At 42.5% G+C, this 21,796-nt stretch overlaps 1 protein-coding gene across 1 annotated transcript in view; it reads right to left on the reverse strand.

Annotated features, from left to right (window-relative positions):
- LOC124716722 (galactoside alpha-(1,2)-fucosyltransferase 2-like) overlaps positions 1–21,796 on the reverse strand; it is a 188,992-nt gene that overhangs the window by 72,375 nt on the left and 94,821 nt on the right. Inside the window, exon 2 of the mRNA XM_047243264.1 lies at positions 4,550–4,898. Within this exon, the coding sequence (XP_047099220.1) occupies positions 4,550–4,898 (349 nt within the window). The remainder of the gene's footprint in view (positions 1–4,549; positions 4,899–21,796) is intronic.

Here is a 21,796-nt window from a genome sequence, read left to right on the forward strand (position 1 = left end):
GCTACCTCGTCGGTGCCTGGACTGCTCGCACCTACCCAGGATACTTTCCGGCCGTTTTCCGCCCTGGCTTCTTGTTTTCAGCTGTGCCTCCTTAGCGCCTGTGTTAGTTACGGCCGCTGCGCGGTTCTCCCCTGATTAGCATGACTGAGCATCGCCACAGCTTATGATCATTGGGTGAGCGCATCTTTATGTACTACTTCGCTATTTGTAACATTTTGGAGAACATGTGATGTTAGCCTGTCTTTCAATTCGTTACGGTTTGTAACGAGTTATCCTGTGTACTTTCACACAGTGTTATCTTGTATTTTGTTGAAACTGACTGTCGAGACCTGGTGCTCTGCTCAGCCTCTCGCTTTATAAGCCAGCATAACTTGGCTTTTAAATAGTAAAGGGTCTTAATGTTTATGAGTTGTCATCGCTGATAACTGGTAACTGCTGAATTGTTTTCTCTTGCGGAGCCCAACTGACGTTTTGCACTAACAGGTTATTTTCAGTAACGTTTTTTTTAATGTATTTCGTGTGTTGTGGATTAAAAGGCTGTTGCCATTTTGAGGCTAATAGTTTCGTTCTTTCAGTACACTGCTAAGCAAATTGTAAAGGGGCTGTTGCTTTGTGTAATTTTTCTTAAGTGGCAGTTGTGTCACTTCAACTTAAATGGGAGCTAAAGAACTCCTTTAGCCTTGTAATCAATGTATGCGTTATATATTCTGCATTTCCATTGGCCTTTTACATTAAGAGGTATGTATCTTAAAGAATGTTTTATTGTGTGTTGTACAAGTGGGAGCCTCAGGTACTTCGATGTTGCCCATGTTGTAAGGAATCCGAAAATTTTCCAGTGACGTCGGACTGGTACCTCCACTCCCGAGAATTTACTTATTTCTAGCATTTACCTTTCGTATTGGTGATCTGATTCAAACTGTCATGTTTGCTGTAACTTTTGTGATGAATTAATTTCATTGCATCAACTGATACTTCGAAAGGTTGCAAAATTTCTGTTTAACTTCACTTTATACTAGCATATTTTTTTAATTATATGCAGATGGAAAGAAGGGGCATGAAGGAAGCTGGGCATTTGCTTAGGTTTGAAAAACTGCTTCCTTAATTGCTTAAAATTAAAATTCAGATTTTACTTATGAATATTCTTAATTCAATCAGCTGTATAGTAATAAGAAAATTGTGATGGTATTAATAAATGTGTATATGATAATCATTACGAATGATGTTCAATCCCTTAAGGCCCAGTCCTTCCTGTCAAGGCTACCCACATGAAAGTAGTGCATTATAGTGCTGTGTTTATGGTGGCACCCTACACCATCACACTACTCAAAAGTGCTGATAACTGCTGCACTGTGTCATAACGATGACTGAGATCTGGCCTTGTTCATTGTCGCCAAACCCTCCACACACACACACACACACACACACACACACACACACACACACACACACACACACACTTCCTCCACTTCCTCTTCATCCCACATGATGCCTCTCCAGTTTCTAGAGCAGAGCTCGTGCCAGCAGACCTTCCTCCGTCTGTACAGGAGTCTCACAAATTAAACTTTTCATATGTCCACACAAGAAGTAGCCCACAGGAGTTTAGTCTGGCGGTCGTGGCGGCCACGTGGTTGAACCACCTCAGCCCCTCTATCTTTCACCATATCGTCTGTCGAGATGCCTCTGAACCGCATGTGAAGTAAGGTCGTGCACCATCATGCTGAAACCACATTTCCTGACGAACATTCAGTGCCACAGCTTTCAAGAACGGATCCAATGCGTTTTGCAGGAAGATCAAGTAAGCAGGATCAGTTAGCTTGACTGGAAAGAGGTATGGCCCAATCACATGACAGTCCAGAATATACCTGCATACACTTTAATTACCAAATCAGTGCTAATATCCCTGAGCATGCATGGCACAAAGGTTTCCACCTGCCCAGATGTACCTGTTTAGCGAATTCTGAACACAGTTCCTAGAGAACATATATTCATCTGTGAACAGAACTTGTTGTGGAGACACAGTATGCAGCAGTGCAGGAACTGTGGCAGGCAGGACCGATAGTGTGTACCCTTACTACGTGGTATGGAAGTAACTGTTGGTCACACAGATGTCCCAGACGGTACTGTGACTAACACTCATTGCACACACTGTTGTTCAAGAACTCGTTCACGGGTTCTCTTCAATGCCATGCAGTACATCATCTTCAAATACGGGCGTGCCGCGTTTCCATGGAGCACCAGGTTCCTGCCTCCTCACGGTGAAGGTAGCTCTCTCTCAGAGCTGCTGTGTATGTTGGTTAAATGTTTTTGTGATGGTGTGCTACGTTGTGGAAAATGTTCTTGATACAGCCAACTAGCACCTCTTCTGTTATCTCGAGCTTCACCATATTCAAGGATCATGTCTGCGTGCTCCGAAAACATGTACCGAACTGTGTTTACTGTATTGGAGGTGGTCAGGTATTGAACAGGTCTCGTACAAAGATAGACATCTAGTAACATCAGGTGGCTGTCTGACATAGTACACATCATAGTGTCCACTCTATTGCATACCAGGACAAGCAGTTCTCTGGCGTTCCTCTTTCTTTCAACAGATGTGGACGAATTGCACACCTGAATAGAAACCGTCGTAGAACGGAAATTGTAAGTATTCTGAAAAAGAGTTCCTGCTCAAAATACTGGGTGATCAAAAAGCCAGTATAAATTTGAAAACTGAATAAATCACGGAATAATGTAGATAGAGAGGTACAAGTTGACACACATTCTTGGAATGACATGGGGTTTTATTAGAACCAAAAAAATACAAAAGTTCAAAAAATGTCCGACAGATGGCGCTTCATCTGATCAGAATAGCAATAATTAGCATAACAAAGTAAGACAAAGCAAAGATGATGTTCTTTACAGGAAATGCTCAATATGTCCACCATCATTCCTCAACAATAGCTGTAGTCGAGTAATAATTTTGTGAACCGCACTGTAAAGCATGTCCGGAGTTATGGTGAGGCATTGGCGTCGGATGTTGTCTTTCAGCATCCCTTGAGATGTCGGTCGATCATGATACACTTGCGACTTCAGGTAACCCCAAAGCCAATAATCGCATGGACTGAGGTCTGGGGACCTGGGACGCCACGCATAACGAAAGTGGCGGCTGGGCACACGATCATCATCAAACGGCGCGCACAAGAGATATTTCACGCATCTAGCAATATGGAGTGGAGCGCCAACCAGCATAAACATCGTGCGTTCCAGCAGGTGTTTATCAGCCAGGCTAGGGATGATGCGATTCTGTAACATATCGGCGTACCTGTCACTCGTCACGGCAGTAGTTACAAAACCAGAATCACGCATTTCCTCGAAGAAAAAAGTCCAGATAACGGTAGATGTGGTAAATCCAACCCATACCGTGACTTTCTCGTCGTGCAATGGAGTTTCCACGACAGTTCTAGGATTTTCGGTAGCTCAAATTCTGCAGTTGTGGGTGTTGACAGACCCACCAATCGTCATCCCCCGCCATCTTTTGAAACGCCCACACCGCAAATGCCCTTTGCTTCACTAAATCGCCAGTTAACAGTTCATGATCCCAATGGATTTTGTATGGATAGCATCGGAGGGTACGCTTAAGTGCCAACCAAACAGTAGTGTATGGAATGCCGGTGCAATGTACGACTGCATGAGCGCTGACTTCCCCGTGCATAGACGAACCCGCTACAGTCTCCATTTCTTCCTGAACTGTCTCAGCAGCATTACGCCTTGTGCTCAGTTGGCCACTACGGGGTCTATCGTCTAAACAACCTGTGGCTTCAAACTTCGAAATCATTCTCGCCACAGCTGCATTTGTCAACGGACCTTTACCCATTCGAATCCCCTTCCTATGGCGATAGGATCGTAACGCTGAACTAGCACATTCCCCATTCTGATAATACAGCTTCACTAAAAGTGCCTTTTCAGGTAACGTCAACATGCTGCGACTCCTGGTGCATCTGATTCTCTCTCTCATTACAGCTCCTTTTATACACGATTGTCATGCGCAGTCACTGACGTTTATGCTGTCCAGTACCATCTGTCGGACATTTTGTGATATTTGTTTTTTTTGTTTTGTTCTAATGTCATTCCAAGCATGTGTGTCAATTTTTATCTCTCTATCTACATTATTCCGTGGTTTATTAAGTTTTCAAATTTATACTGACTTTTTGATCACCCGGTACTATGTACTCACTCTCCTATACAAGTTCTAGAAGTTCGTTATGGGAATTTCCGAACGCCCTGACTGTATTGTAGATGGTGGTGTTACTCCTGTAAACTTTGTGCTGATGCATTGAAATACTAAATCACCTGCATATCCAAGCCAATTATTGATTTATTATGAGCCACTGTTTTATAGCTGCTATTTTAATGGCCAACAGTGTATATGGCCATTCCACTAAGGGTCGTCATGGGCAGTTATTCACAATAATTTCATGATTTTTACTGTTCACAGTGATTTTTTTGGCACTTACATAGTTCAAATGGACCTTATTGACTATTTATTTTCAGTATGTTACATTTCTTTACGTACCTAAGAATGACAGGCATGTGCCTACTCCGTGCCCATCTCACCGTTTCCTCTTCAGAGAGTGGATGTGGAGGCTGTCTCTGTTTGTCGTTCAGCACTTCGTTCTCAGTAAGATTCTGTCCCCGGCACGGAGGCTGCTGCAGAAGCACGGACAAAGGGTCTGCAGTGAGGTTGTCAAAGACGGCAGCCAGCAACGTGGAAATGTTGGATGGGACAGCTAGTTGCAGATGGTGGCGCCGCGCCACGGCAGCTGCAGAAGCGTACTCTAGCACGAGGTTCCCCAGTCTGCCACCAGGTTGCACTGTCACTACACCCTCCAGGCAGGCTGCAGCTGGTCCGGTTCTGCTGCTGTCTGCACACAATTCACAACAGCTTCTCAATACTCGTCTTTGTTTGCATGCCACTCTCTGCATATACACAACCTGTTGACTGTCAAAAGGCTGTAGAGAGTAGAAGTTGCATGAACGTCCTCCACATTTACAAAGAGCTACCTGGTGAGTGTGACACAGCCAGGTGCTGATACACGGTTCAGTTTTCATTTGGGGATGGAGAGTTGTTACATCCCCCTCGTCTCGACAATATAACTTGATGTCACCATCAGTTTAACATGCCACAGGTGTGTACAGTTCTAATAATAACAGTAATAAAATACAGTATATAAAATTTTTAATATAGTAATAATAAATTGTTTAATTACCTTAAAGTGTATGAAATACTTTATTATAATAATAACAATAATAATTAGTTGAAATCAGTGTTAATTCATTGCTTTACCAAAACATCCAAGTAATTACTACTCAGAAAACTACAGTGTGTGAAAATTACACATCCAAAAATGAAACACGTGTGTAGGAGAGCAAATTACTCATTTTATCATATCGATGTGGCTAGCACCCAGTAGGACTCTGCAGCTCCCCGCATCCCTTCTCTTCTTCCCCCCTCTTCCTTCCCCTTCCTTCTCTCCACCCAACACTCTCCCCTCCCACCTTCCTAAGCCACACCCCCACTTCTAAGCCATATCCCTGTTTTGCAAAGTTCTAGAGGGGACTGATGACCTCAGATGTTAAGTCCCACAGGGCTCAGAACCATTTTTGTTTTGCAAAGAGGCCAATCAGAGAGATATTAAGCCAATACACATATTTAGCTCTTCCACTTGCAGCTCAGTGTTTTACTGTCCAATTACATTTCTCAACTGCTCCTTAAACCACATCTCTTTCTTGGCAATAGCCAGATCAAAGGACTTCCTACAGCAAGTGCGTTTGTGTGTGTGGGGGGTGGGGGGGTGGGGGGTGAGATGGGGGCTGGAGAGTGCAGGGGGGGGGGGAGGAATAACGTCATTCTAGTCCCAAGTTGTTCGCCATTGCTTATCATCTGCATGACATCAGACATATTCATGTCATTGCCAAATATCAATTCACTTTCTGCACCCCTAAAATTATGAAATGTTATACTATAAGTGGTTTGAGAGGGGATATCGGCTTATTTTTCTAGATTTCCTGTTTTTTATATAAATCTTGTGAGCAGTATGTGCTTAAGCATGCATTTTGATGTTGTGGGCATCACAAACAGATGGTAGCTTTATTTTGTGTTTTAAGTGTTCCCAAGTAAGAGATTTGGAGACACAGCTACTTCCACAACAAAATAAATGACATGTTTCAGTTTTGCTATATTTGAATGTATTTAAGACTTCAATGAAAAATAGTTTGTCTACTTACTATATATGGGAAATACCTGGAGGACTGTGACCCTAGGAGCACATGGTCTTTCCTGGACAGTGTTTCAGTCTCACGACAGATTTTATAACTGCATGGAGGAACGTGCACTAGATACCACCATAACCAGTTTCCAGCATTTTCTACTGTTTTTGTTCTCCTGAGACATGAGATTCTGTTTTGTGCAGCGTTTGTAAATATTAAACGTTGTAAATATTTGAGTACTGCGCAATACATATCAAAGCTATTTGGAGAAAACTGTTAATTTTTGTGTTATGAGTAAAATACTGTATATTTTTAAAGTAGGTTACAGGACGTGTGAGCAGTTAAGCTATATGTCGACAGTTGAGTACCATCCTGTACTTTGAAACAGAAAAAGGACATACAGCCACTTGAAAATGGAGTTTCTTTAATGTTTCCACAGTTTTCCTTGTCTGGAAGATGGGAATTTGTGTTAGTTGCTAATAGCTTCTGTTTCAAAATGTTTTTAACTTGTTATTGATTTTTCCTGCCTTGTATCATGACTTTCAGGATGTTATACAAGAAAAGTACGAGTTGGGTTTCACACACTCTGTGCTTCCGAAGTTCATGGCGGTTGGTATTGAGGAGGTCGATTTTTTCGAGATACCTCATTATGTTTAAGCTCGGAATATGATCTATGATTCCACAACAAATGGATGTCAAGGTTATTGGACGGTGGTTATGAGTTCTGCCACCCTTCTTGTTGATAGGTGTGGTGTGTGCTTTGTTCCACCTGCTGGGAACGGTTCTCTGTTCAAGGTTTCTACGATAGAGGTAGTTAACAGAGGGGCTATCTCAGTTGCGGATTCCATGAGGGGCTGGAGCTTTCTTCAGTTTTAACGATTTCAGCCGTTTTGCAATGCCATCTATCTATTTATTACTCATTCTTTGAAGAGCAAATAACAATCAAAATGCTCTAAACGAACTTTTAAGTTTTACTCAGAGACATAATTTTACGAAGGCTGAATAACTCACTCTTGAATATAGACAAATTTTTTTATGCACTGTGTGCAATGTGTGTGATTCCTGTGAGATGTGTTGTCTCTTCGTCAAACTGTTTGGTCGTTTTTAAAATAATTGAAAAGCCACGATCGCTTCAATCGTTTATTAGATGACCGGTTTCAGCTCTCTGAAGGTGCCATCATCAGATCTGAAACGTGGATTAACATTAATAAAACCATATGGACTTCATGGCATATGAGGCAGACCATCTGATAAAATCATTGTCACAACCAATAAAAAATAAAAACTGCTCTCATGGCCGTTCTTTCCATAAAATATAAAACTGAAGTCACCAGATAAAACTACCACTGCTCGCCTAACACCGATGATGGCACCTTCAGAGTGCTGAAACCGGTCATCTAGTAAACGATTGAAGCGATCGTGGCTTTTCAATTGTTTTAAAAACAGAGTGATCGCTCCACGACACACCATGTGTTCACTGTTTGGTCGTTGTTGAAATCCAATATTACATATTTCGGTATTTGGATGACTGACCGATCTGGCCTTGTAACTTTAACCAGAACAATCTCGCTGTGCTGGTACTGCAAACAGCTAAAAGCAACGAGAAACCATAGCCATAATTTTCCCGAGGGCTTGCAGCTCTACTGTATGGTTAAGTGACGACGGTATCCTCTTGGGTAAAATATTCTCATACGGATCTCCTGGCGGGGACTGCTCAGGAGAATGTCGTTATCAGGAGAAACGAAAATGACGTTCTACGGGTCGTAGCGTGGAATGTAGACCCCTTAATCAGGCCAGTAGGTTAGAAAATTTAAGAAGGGAAAAGGACAGGTTAAAGTTAAATACATTGGGAGTTAGTGACGTTCAATGACAGGAGGAACAGGATTTCTGCTCTGCCTTATTTGACCGTAAGTCCTCCAAAGCTCTTTTAAATTCCGATTCTAATACTGGATCCCCTATCTCTTCTAAATCGACTCCTGTTTCTTCTTCTATCACATCAGACAAATCTGCACCCTCATAGAGGCTTTCAATGTATTCTTTCACCTATCTGCTCTCTCCTCTGCATTTAACAGTGGAATTCCCGTTGCACTCTTAATGTTACCACCGTTGCTTTTAATGTCATCAAAGGTTGTTTTGACTTTCCTGTATGCTGAGTCTGTCCTTCCGACAATCATATCTTTTTCGATGTCTTCACATTTTTCCTGCATCCATTTCGTCTTAGCTTCCCTGCACTTCCTATTTATTTCATTCCTCAGCGACTTGTATTTCTGTATTCCTGATTTTCCCGGAACATCTTTGTACTTCCTCCTTTCATCAATCAGCTGAAGTATTTCTTCTGTTACCCAAGGTTTCTTCGCAGCTACCTCCTTTGTACCTATGTTTTCCTTCCCAACTTCTGTGATGACCCTTTTTACAGATGACCATTCCTCTTCAACTGTACTGCCTACTGCGCTATTCCTTATTGCTGTATCTATAGTGTTAGAGAACTTCAAACGTATCTCGTCATTCCTTAGTACTTCCGTATCCCACTTCTTTGCGTATTAATTCTTCCTGACTAATGTCTTGAGTTCAGCCTACTCTTCATCACTACTATATTGTGATCTGAGTCTATGTCTGCTCCTGGGTATGCCTTACAATCCAGTATCTGATTTCGGAATCTCTGTCTGACCATTATGTAACCTAATTGAAATCTTCCCGTATCTCCCGGCCTTTTCCAAGTATACCTCCTCCTCTTGTGATTCTTGAACAGGGTATTCGCTATTACTAGCTGAAACTTGTTACAGAACTTAATTAGTCTTTCTCCTCTTTCATTCCTTGTCCCAAGCCCATATTCTCCTGTAACCTTTTCTTCTTCTCCTTCCCCCACAACTGCATTCCAGTCGCCCATGACTATTAGATTTTCGTCCCCCTTCACATACTGCATTACCCTTTCAATATCCTCATACACTTTCTCTATCTGTTCATCTTTAGCTTGCGACGTCGGCATGTATACAAATGAACGATCGTTGTCGGTGTTGGTCTGCTGTCGATTCTGATTAGAACAACCCGGTCACTGAACTGTTCACAGTAACACACCCTCTGCCCTACCTTCCTATTCATAACGAATCCTACACCTGTTATACCATTTTCTGCTGCTGTTGATATTACCCGATACTCATCTGACCAGAAATCCTTGTCTTCCTTCCACTTCACTTCACTGACCCCTACTATATCTAGATTGAGCCTTTGCATTTCCCTTTTCAGATTTTCTAGTTTCCCTACCACGTTCAAGCTTCTGACATTCCACGCCCCGACTCGTAGAACGTTATCCTTTCGTTGATTATTCAATCTTTTTCTCATGAAAACCTCCCCCTTGGTAGTCCCCTCCCAGAGATCCGAACGGGGGACTATTCCGGAATCTTTTGCCAATGGAGAGATGATCATGACACTCCTTCAGTTACATGCCACATGTCCTGTGGATACACGTTACGTGTCTTTAATGCAGTGGTTTCCATTGCCTTCTGCATCCTCATGTCGTTGATCATTGCTGATTCTTCCTCCTTTAGGGGCAATTTCCCACCCCTAGGACAAGAGAGTGCCCTGAACCTCTATCCGCTCCTCCACCCTCTTTGACAAGGCCGTTTGCAGAATGAGGCTGACTTCTTATGCCGGAAGTCTTCGGCCGCCAATGCTGATTATTTATAAAAATTTAGGCAGTGGCGGGGATCGAACCCGAGACAGGAGACGTTTTGACTATGAATCAAAGACGCTACCCCTAGACCACGGGTCATACACTGCTATTATTTGCCTAATTGCCTTCCCGAGCTGTAAGCATCACAGCTGATATTTATTGCCAACTGAAACGTCTTGCATACTCAGTCCAACAGCAGAGAACTGGAGGACTGCGTGAAGTGATGCTACTCCATGATAACGCCCGGCCACATTCTGCTAGACTGGCAAAAAACACTGTGCAGGAGCTGGGTTAGGGAGTCATTCCGCACCCAGCTTACTCACCCGATCTTGTTGTCTATGACTTTCACCTTTTCCGCTCTCTATCGGACAATCTCCAACGACATTCCTTTCAGGATGTGAATGTGCTCCGAGCGTGGCTCGACGGGTTCTTCGCCTCAACGCCACGTGACTTCTACAGACGCGGAATCGAAAAGTTACCCCATCGTTGGCTGACTGTTGTAAGTAGTGGACAAGAGTATGTTATTGATGATTAAACTCTCTTTTATGTCTATCCGCTGCGTTAATTAAACTTATGGAAAAATGCTACGAGCTTGTACACCAACCCAATAGTATATTTTCACTGTCAATGTTTTCAAGCTATACATCAGGGCCTCATACATCGGGAAGACATCAAAAAGTGAAAAAGAAAGATACTAAGGATGACGAGAGTTAACCAAATAATTATATGTATTTTATGATCTGTGTTAAACTAATATTCACATCATGTAATCGCACTTGGGCCTTGTCTTTTCGAGGCAAAACTTTCTCAAATGCATTGCACACATTTTGGGAACAGCTAAATATTTTTTTTTGCAAATTTCAATCTAGCAGTAACGAAGGATACAATACAGTGTCACCTATCTCGACGTTTTGCAATTGCGGCTCTAGCCATAACTTGAAACTGATAACCAGGATCTCATCTTTGAACATGATAGCGCCCGTCCATATTTCTAGAATCGTGTACGATGTTACCTGCATGAGACGATGCCACGTCGTTGGACAGGCGTTGCCGTGGCCTCTGACGTCACACTACTCGAGTGGCCACCACGTCACTGGACTTGAGTCCTAAGAATATATTTTGTGTTTCTGTCAGCTACATCTCCTTTTGTACATAGTGCTATAATTCTACTTCTCTCACATTGTACTGTGCATTTATCTTACGTCTTCTATTTTGGACTGATGTAAGGAACTGACGCTGTTTATAACAATAAAAGTTCAAATGAAACAATTATCTGCGTGAGTCACTCTTATTTTTGGAAATTTGTGGTAAGATCCTACGGGACCAAACTGCTCAGGTCATCGGTCCCTAAGCTTACACACTACATAATCTAACTTAAACTAAATTACGCTAAGAACAACACACACACCGATGCCCGAGACAGGACTCGAACCTCCGACGAATGGAGAGTCGCTCTTCTTATTTCATCCCAAGACACGTTTCGAGCGTTTAGACTGCCATCTTCAGGCGGATGCAGTCATTTAGTTGTTGTGGTTTCATTTTCCAACAAAAGCATGTAACAGGCGCTTATTAGCGTAGTCGGGCATTAAGACTGTAAATTTTATACGGTGACAGAGTTACTTGGAATATGTTACAGTGCACAGAACCCTGTCGTTCGTCATAACTTTACGTTGTTAGCTTAATTTGTCTCACGGAACACGACCCCATAAAACAAACAAACCAAAGATTATAACGATGTAAATATATAGTGACTTACCTCAGAGATAAATCATTACTGACTTACATTGTACGCTATAAATACATACAACAGCCATAACATTGTTTGAATCTTTACAATACCTTGTTAAAAGTATTACCGTTGCAAATACATGGCAGTGAAGACAAAAATAAAATAAAATTAAAAAAATAAAAATAAAACTTGTGGTGTCACCGCCAGACACCACACTTGCTAGATGGTAGCCTTTAAATCGGCCGCGGTCCGTTAGTATACGTCGGACCCGCGTGTCGCCACTGTCAGTGATTGCAGACCGAGCGCCACCACACAGCAGGTCTAGAGAGACTTACTAGCACTCGCCCCAGTTGTACAGCAGACTTTGCTAGCGATGCTACACTGACAAATACGCTCTCATTTGCCGAGACGATAGTTAGCATAGCCTTCAGCTACGTCATTTGTTACGACCTAGCAAGGCGCCATTATCAATAGATATTTAACTTGTGATGCCTGTACCGTCAGACCGATGTACACCACTTATGGATTAAAGTTAAGTATTACATCAACTACGTACTTTATTTGCTACTAAAAATTCCCTTAACTGTTCCAGACCTCACGCCAGTCTGAGTGAGCTTAAAAGCGTGCATTTCGGCCTCCTCTAGCAACACGGTGTTGGCTCTTCTGCCAACACTACAAAACTTGCAGACGTAGTATCCACATAATGTAATTATTAGTATTTCTGTACAGTACACTAAAGTTATTTTTATTTTTTTATTAAGGTAACTCAAGAAGTGGAAAGTGGAGAGACTTATATTGCATTAGCTAGCGTATCTGCAGAACTATTAAAGAAGCTCATTGCCATTAAGATTTCGCGTTTACTGTGTTCCGTCCATGTTTTCTATTGTGACTGAAAGTTCCCAGTTATTCAGAAACACTGAATTTGTGTCCTTTGTTTGTTTTGTGAAATAATATTCAGTTGTCCTCTATGTTATCAAAGGAATGTCCTATGTCCTGAATGTGTATAGCTATGGCATATTTATTGGGTCATATCTAAATGCATTTTATTCTTTGAATCTAATTCGGAAGCTTTGTCTGTTCTGACCAACATATGGTATGTGGCTTTGATTGTATTTTATTTTGTACGCAAGAGAGTGGGGGAATTTATCTTTATACAATATGAACAGTTTTGTATCAAAAATGTTTTGAGAGATCTTTCGAAAATCTTTGTATTGTTTACCTTTCTCAAGTTTGGAGGGAGTTTTTCTACTGCCTTTCGGTCTGCATGGGACGGCTTTTATTAGATTTTCTTAGTGTTGTCTCTGGGCCCATTAAATAAATTCTGTTTCTTTGCATCACAGTTGTGTCGTGTCTCGATATCTTGAGGATCAGAATTTTGTCCAGCATAGGAATTCGTGTAGGTATATGCTCGATAGCAATGGTATATTAAGTGCTTTAAATGCTGGCCTACATGATTCACTCCACTTAAGTTTGGCTATCATTCAAAATGGTTCAAATGGCTCTGAGCACTATGGGACTTAACTTCTGAGGTCATCAGTCCCCTAGAACTTAGAACTACTTAAACCTAACTAACCTATGGACATCACACACATCCACGCCCAAGGCAGGATTCAAACCAGCGACCGTAGCGGTCTCGCGGTCCCAGACTGTAGCGCCTAGAACCGCTCGGCCACTTCGGCCGGCGACTATCATTCTTACTGTTGCTTCCTGTATATCAGTATCTCTCCTGGATGCGTCGTAACTTCACATAGAATCAATTATAGCACAGTATATCGTTTTCAAAGTGTTTGTGTGTTTCAGAGAGCAGTGTTTGTAGGGCACGTCTATCTTGAAACTGAGTTTCTCTCTCATTCATTCTATGTGCTTATTCCAGTTTACATTTTTAGAAATTATTATTACAAGGAATTTTATATATGCAGATTTTTCTGCTGTCTACTAATCAGTGCTAATGTTAATATATTCACTATGTTTTTTTTAGCTAGAAATTTAATTAAAGTGTTGTAGCAGCTTTACTGTGCTAATTTATTTACTACCAAGCCTGATTTTATTTCAAGATTTTCTGTGTCATTTTCCTTGATTAGTTTTGTATCTTCTATGCAGCTAAATACATGGCCATAATTAGCAACGTTTGGGACGTGATATGTATGTAAAATAAAAGGAGTGGTCGAAATATGGATCCATATGGAGCAGAGAATTCTTGCTTCAGGTCTTAATCACTCTCCTGACATCATTTAATTTCTGTAGCAATTAATGTTGAAAAAGGATTACAGGAAATAACATGTTGATTAAAATTTTCCCTTGCTGTGAGCTTATTTTCGATACAGTAAGAAGACATTCTTACAGTTGAAGAATGGTGTGAACACCTGACTGCTATTGGATGAGTGCCCAGAAGACGTTCATGTACAGCTTCTTGCTATCTTTCAGAGAAGGTTCGAATCATTGGCATGAGGGACATGGGACCACGACGTCGTCAGGTGCCACAGACAGATAGAAATAGGGCAATGACTGCAGAATAAGCGATGACGAGACGGACAAAGGACGGGTGAGCGTGGGTGGTTCATGGTTCAAGGTTGAAGGATTGTTTGGTTGCCTCTGACGGATAGACAGATGTTGTGGTCTTCAGTCCAAACACTGTTTTGATGCAACACTATGTTATTCTATCCTGTATGAGCCTTTTCATCTCCGAATAACTACTGCAACCTACATCCTTCTGAATCTGCTTAATGTATGCATCCTTTGGTCTCCCTCTACGATTTTTACTCCCACACTTCCGTTCAATACTGAAGTGGTGATCCCTTGATGCCTCAGAATGTGTCCTTTCAACGATCTCTCCTTTTGGTTAAGTCATGCCACAAATTTCTTGTCTCCTCAATGCTATTCAGTACCTCCTCATATATTACATGGTATACCCGTCTAATCTTCAACATTGTTCTGTAGAACTTCATTTCAAATGCTTCTGTTCTCTTCTTGTCTAAACTGTTTATCGTCCCTGTTTCACTTCCATACATGGCTACACTCCAGACAAATATCATCAGAAAAGACTTCTTAACACTTAAATCTATATCCGATGTTAATAAATTTCTCCTCTTCAGAAATGCTTTTGTTGCCACTGCCAATTTACATTTTATATCCTCTCTACATCGGCCATCATCGGTTGTTTTATTGCCCAAATAATAAAACTCATCTATTGCTTTAAGCGCCTCGTTTCCTAATCTAATTCCCCCAGCATCACTTGATTTAATTCTACTACATTCCATTATCCTTGTTTTGATTTTGTTGATGTTCGTCTTACATCTTCCTTTCAAGAAAACGTCCATTAAGTTCTACTGCTCTTTCAGATCCTTTGCTGTCTCTGACGGAATTACAGTCTCATGACAAACCTCAAAGTTTTTATTTCTTTTCCTTGAACTTTAATTCATTCTTCAAAGTTTTCCTTTACTGATTGCTCGATGTACAGATTGAATAACGTCGGGGATAGGCTACAAACCTGTCTCACTCCCGTCTCAACCACTGTTTCCCTTTCATGCTCCTCGGCTCTTATAACTGCCGTCTGGCTTCTGCACAAGTTGTAAATAGGCTATAGCCTATCGCTCTCTATGTTTGACCCCTACTGCCTTCAGTATTTCAAAGTCTACAAAACCATAAACGTAGGTTTGTGTTTCCTTAACCTACCTTCTAAGATAAGTCGTAGGGTCAGTATTAATTCTCATGTATTCCTACATTTCTCTGGATTCCAAATTAATCTTCCCCGAGGTTTTTCCATTCTTCTGTGGAGAATTCGTGTTACTATTTTTCTCCCGGAACTTATTAAACTGATAGTTCCGTAATTTACACACCTGTCAGCATCTGCTTTCTTTGGAATTGGAATTATTTTGTTCTTGAAGTCTGACGGTATTTCGCCTGTCTCATACGTCTTGCTCACCAGATGTCATGACTGGCTCTCCCAAGGCTATCAGTAGTTTCAACGAAGTGTTGTTTACTTCCAGGGCGTTGTTTCGACTTACGTCTCCCATCTCATTTTCGTCTATTTCTTTCATATTGCCTTCAAAAACGTCTCCCTTGTATATTCTCTATATACTTCTTCGGCTTTTCAGATTGCCCTTCGTTGCTGAGGACTGGTTTTCTATCTGAGCTCTTGATATTCATACAGCTGCTACTCTTTTCTCCAAAATCGTCTTTAGTTTTTTTGTGGGCGGTATTCACCTTGTCCCTAGTGACATATGCTTATAAATCTTTACATTTGTCCTCTAACCATTCCTGATTAGCCATTTTGCACTTCCTGCCAATTTGATTTTTTTAAACGTTTGTATTCCCTTTCGCCTGCTTCAATTGCTGAATTTTTATATTTTCTCCTTTCATCATTAAAATTTAATATATCTTGTGTTATTCTACAGGCTATGTCTCTTTACCTATTTGATCCTCTGCTGCCTTAACTATTCCAACTCGCAAAGCTTGTAACTAACCTGTTTTTACGGGTTACTACGTTATTATTGGGAATGTAAATACTTATTGCTTGGGAAGTTAACGTGAGAAGATTAGGGTCGCCACCGACTCTAACCATACAACTAATCGAAGATTTGGTCGAGTCGGAATAAATGCATACGTTGTGATGTCGCTCATAGCGGATACAATGTAATTAATAGTATTGCCCGCGCGCTGTTCACGACAATCAAACATTTAAGATAAAATAGAAAATGCATGAACACTGCATAAGATCAGCTCCCAGAACACACCTGAAAATAAGACTTAATCTAAAGCACTTGTTTTAAAATAAAAAAGGAAACTAATCACTGGACCTGTGCGTAAGGAAACGCGTTGGATGTGCTAACGGGAAAGCTATGTGGTGAGTGGCTTAGGTGCAAAAACGTAGCCTCGGAACACAAGAGAAAATTGTGGATAAAATCATTCATTCCTAAGACATTAAGGAAAAGCATCGATACATTCACCGTTATAATCTACTCCTAAAATCATTGGTGTGAATCATTCATACCACTGCTGTGGATACAAGTCTGCTATAGAAATTTACGAAGTGAAACATCTGCCAAAGTTTTGCATTCCTTGCTGCGACAAGGCAAAGCAATCTTTCAGAGTTGAAAAGCGAGACCAAAAGCTAACAGCTCTCCCCTCGCCAAGTAACAACGCGCCACGCGGTCCGTCTAACTCACCTTTCTTCGACTGGAAGACAGCTGTGGACGCTTCCCGTACCGGCGGCAGACTGCCTCTCGCTTCTTCTCCAGCCTCTTCCACGCTCCGCGTGGCCCGGAAAACCCAAAGATGCCATTTCCGCCACCAACCTAACGCAGGTGGATTTCTCACAAGTAGCGGAAACCTCTTTGCCGACTTGACCACTACGAGAGTTGGCTATTCTGTACAACTGCTGCTGAATTTGTACGACTATCGCAGACTTTCTGCAGCAGACTATGCCACCGTCTAGCAACGTGACACACAACCACATTCATTCAATCACGCCGCTATGAGAGTAAAGAGAAAAGAGAAACAAGGAAAAGAAAGAGAAATGGTAATGAAAATGGGCTACCGGATTAATGAAAGGTGGCTACGCGACCCTTTCAACCTATCCATTAGTGTTCTACTGTGTTCCTTTCCCTGTTCTAGCCAACTGTTCCCTCTCTCTGAGACTCTAAGCAACCTCTGGTTCTTTCATCTTGTCCAGGTCCAATATCCTTATTTTGCTCACTTTATCAATTTCTACAGTTCATAACCAATAAATCGTGATCAGAGTTCACATCTGTCCCTGGAAAAGTCTTACAGCTTAAAATGTGATTCCTAAATCTCTGTCTTACCGTTATATAATCAGTCTTAACCCTTCCAATGTCTCCAGGTCTCTTCCACTAATACAATATTTTTTCACCATTCTTAAGCCAAGTGTTAGGTATGATTAAATTACGCTTTGTGCTGAACTCTACCAGGCGGGTTCCTGTTTCATTCCATTCCCCCAGTCCACTTTTACCTACAATGCCTCCTTTTCTTCCTTGTCCTACTATCGAACTGCAGTCACTCATAACTAGTAAATTTTCATCTCCCTTCACTATCTGAATAATTTCTTTTATCATACGTTTCTTCATTCTCTTCATACTCTACGGAGCTAGTTGGCAAATCAACTTGTACTACTACGGTGGATGTGGGCTTCGTGGTTATCTTGACAATGATAGTGCATTGACTATGCTGTTCATAGTAACTTACCCCCATTCCTGTTTTTTATTCATCATTAATCCTACAGCATTAAACCTATTTGATTTCGTATTTATAACCCTGTATTCACCTGACCAGAAATCGTGTTCCGGCTCCCACCGAATTTCACTAATTCCCTCTACATCTAACTTCAACCAATTCATTTCTCTGTTTGCTTTTTCTGACCTACCTGCCCAATTGAGGAAAGTAACATTCCATGCGCCGATCCGTAGAATGCTGGTTTTATTCCTCCTGAGTAGTCCCGGCCTGGAGATCTAAATGGGATCTGTTTTACCTCTGTTGTATTTTACGCAAGAGGACGCCATTATCATTTAACCATACAGTATATCTACATGCCCTCACGCAAAATTACAACTGTAGTTTCCCCTTGCTTTCAGCCGTTCGCAACACCAGCATAACAAGGCCATCTTCTGGTAAACCTTGCGGGATGTAAGGTCGTGGTCCATGAAACTCTTCAGCTCCTAACGTTTCGTCCAGTGCTTCGCTGGACATCTTCAGAGGGGTGTTTCTCCTCCGGTGAGTCGGCAAGACTCACCGGAGGAGAAACACCCCTCTGAAGATGTCCAGCGAAGCACTGGACGAAACGTTAGGAGCTGAAGAGTTTCATGGACCACGACCTTACATCCCGCAAGGTTTACCAGAAGATATTTCATCCGGTCGTGAAAGCCTTCATACTATGATAACAAGGCCAGTTTGGTCAGTGTTACAAGGCCAGATTAGTCATTCATCCAGACTGTAGCCCCTGCAACTACTGAAAAGACTGCTGCGCCTCTTCAGGAACCACATGTTTGTCTGGCCCCTCCAGAGATAGCCCCCCGTTGTGATCGCACCTACAGTATAGCTATCGGTATCGCCGAGACAAGCAAGCCACCCGACCGATGGGAAAATCCATGTTTCATGGGGGAGGGGGAGTTCAGACAGATGACTATAGCTGAAAAACAGGCAGAGGCTACAGCCAGAGTGACATGGCAAAGAGTCAGGAACATAATTCTGGAAAGTGGTTTGCCATATGAAGTTGCCGTGCATCGTGTGCAGCTGACACCATAACACAGAAAGCAGAGACTAACGTGATATAGAGCTAGAGTTTATTTAAATACTGAGTGACAGTCCATATTGTTCACCGACGGGACTCGCTTTTTTTTATGGCGCTCAGATCGACACCATTGTGTCCATTTTGGACCTGCCGAAAATTCACTGGAAGGAGCAATTCTAGAGACCCATTAGTCTCCAATTCCAAGAATGATGTTGTGGGGAGTCGTTCGATATGGGAACAGGAGTGATTTGGTAATTGCTGAAGGGATGCTGTACGTTCACCAGGATGTGGCAAAAGTAGCAAACGTTTAAGTACAGGGATACCAAATGACTTGTTCCAGCAGGATAACACTCGACCTCAAACCTCTGTTCACTCCATGAGGATTGTATGAATCCTTGACTAGCCTGCCCAGTTCCATGATTTGTTGACCACAGAGCTCCTTTGGGAAACGATGGGAAGATGTACAATTATATACCAGGAAGATGTATAGCTATATACCAGGCTGCAAATGGCAATCTTCGTGAACTGACGCAGTACGTGTTTCAGCCACGATAATGCATTCCTCAAGATGAGAATCAGACTCTATTTACTTCCATGCCACAACGAATGCAAGTTTATTCATTCCTATGCGGGTCACACCCCAAATTGATAATGTCTGTGGACATCAGTTACGAATGGACTGAAAGTTTAATTATCTAATACCTCGTGCGTGATGGACATCTCCACAAACCTTGATAACTATCGGATTGTTACGTCATGGTGTAACACTTCCATTTTTCTAATTGAAGGTAGAGGGGGGAGAAAGAAACGGAACTAATGGTATCAGTTCCATCAGGCTTTTATGCAAAACTAGTGGTGGCAAGTTAAAATGTCTGCCAGCCAGGGACTCGAACCCAGGATCTCCTGCTAACTAAGCAGGTCTGCAACCTACTGCACCACACAGACACACTGTTTATTGTGAGAGTGCAGACTATCCCGGCACGCTTCCCGTCTGGCCAACACTTCGACCTACAGCCACTTGTCTGCAGTCGCTGCCCACGTCCTCCATGCTCGCTGATTTTAGATTCCCATTGGAGAGCAGACATAAATATGTATCCACACTAAAGCCTACGGATTCATTGCCCATCGAGGCGAATCAGTTATATAAATGCGCGGTGTCCGTTCTTTTGGACATGTCCGAAAGAACATATGCTACACATTCATACACTAGTGAAGCAAAACGTTATGACCACTGCCACCGTGAGTTTGAACGCCTCCTGGTGATGATGCGGGCACGTGACGCAGCAAGCGAAGAGAGATGAACAGGCAGTCATTATAACGAAGACAAGGGGTCACAAATGCGGAAATCCACTGACATAAGCGGTTTTGACAAAGGGCACATTGAAGTGGCGCTTCGGCTGGAAACGAGAATCTCTGAAACGGCGTAGCTGGTCGCCCTGTTGGCGTACTACTGTCGTGAGCATCTATGGGAAGTGGTGGGAGGATGATGAAATAACGAGTAGGCCGTGTGGTCCTGGACGACCACATGTCATCACAAAACGTAGAGGTCGGAGGACCTCCTACTGTGTAATCTAGCATAGGCAGCGATCTGCGGTAGATCTGACAGCAGAGTACAGTGCTCGTGCAAGTTTTTCGGAGCATACCGTTCAAAGGCCAGTATATAACTGAGTTTTCGCCGATGATCAATAGGAACGTCTCGCCTGTCGAATGAGTCGCATTCCTTGTTACGCCAGGTCGGTGGTTGGGTCCTTTCACGCCGTCATCCAGGCGAATGGCTGCACGAGACACGCACTGCGCCACAGATGCAGGCCAGTGTGGGCAGACTTATGCTACGGGGTACACTGAGTTGGGCTTCCATGGGACCTGCGGTGGTAATCGAAGGCATCGTGACAGCAGTGAACTATGTGAAGGTTACTGCGGACTACCTGCGTCGATTCATGCTTGAAGTCTCCTCCTACGGCGATGACATCTTCCAAAAGGACAGCTGTCCGTGATGCAAGATCAGAAAACTGCTACAGTGGTTTGAGGGGAATTAGAGTGAATCAACACTGCTGTATTGGCCAGCATATGTACCTGATGTGTACCCACCGCAACACACATCGGGCGCCAACTGTGTGGCCCTAAACCACCATCGCGTAATTTCTGGGAACTGCTTGACGCGTGCCTAGACACATGGTGCCACATACTTGTGGAGTCCTGTCATGGACTTGTAGAATCCACACCAAAAAGAACCTCTGTTGTACTGTGATCGAAAAGTGGGACAACACGCTATTAATCAGGTGGTGCTAATGGTTTGGCTCACCAGTATATAACTTCCGATTTCCGCCAGTTTTACAGATCGTGGTTATGCAGTGGTTAGCACACTGGACTCGCGTTCAAATCCGCGTCCGGCCATCCTGATTTATGTTTTCCGTGATTTCCCTAAATCGATTCACGCAAATGCCGGGATAGTCCCTTTGAAAGGGCACAGGCGACATCCTACCCCATCCTTTCCTAATCTGACGGGACCAATGACCTCGCTGTTTGGTCTCCTCCCCGAGACCAACCAACCAACCGACCAACCGCCATTTTAACCAGTTAATTATGTTGCCCACCTCACGCAATGCACGATTGGGTTGCCACCAGTTAGGTATACACAGCTTTCTTCCTTTCTATGTTCACACTAGTTGTCTTCATCTTTATGCTACATGAATACTGAAGATGAATAACTATAAATTGCCACCTAGTTAAGTCACATCATGAAAGCTTACTGGTAGAGAGTAGAAACTGAAATGATTCAGAGCCCAGGCAATAAGCAACCAAAACAAGGAAGCAGAACTGATCCGTAGAGCGAGAGTCTTGTATCGTTCACGCTTGTTTGTAAAAGGATCACTGGTCGCATAATTTTTCTCTTTCACTGTTTTGTCTTGGT

This window comes from Schistocerca piceifrons, chromosome 9 (genome assembly GCF_021461385.2).
Source record: "Schistocerca piceifrons isolate TAMUIC-IGC-003096 chromosome 9, iqSchPice1.1, whole genome shotgun sequence".
Lineage (NCBI taxonomy): Eukaryota > Metazoa > Arthropoda > Insecta > Orthoptera > Acrididae > Schistocerca > Schistocerca piceifrons.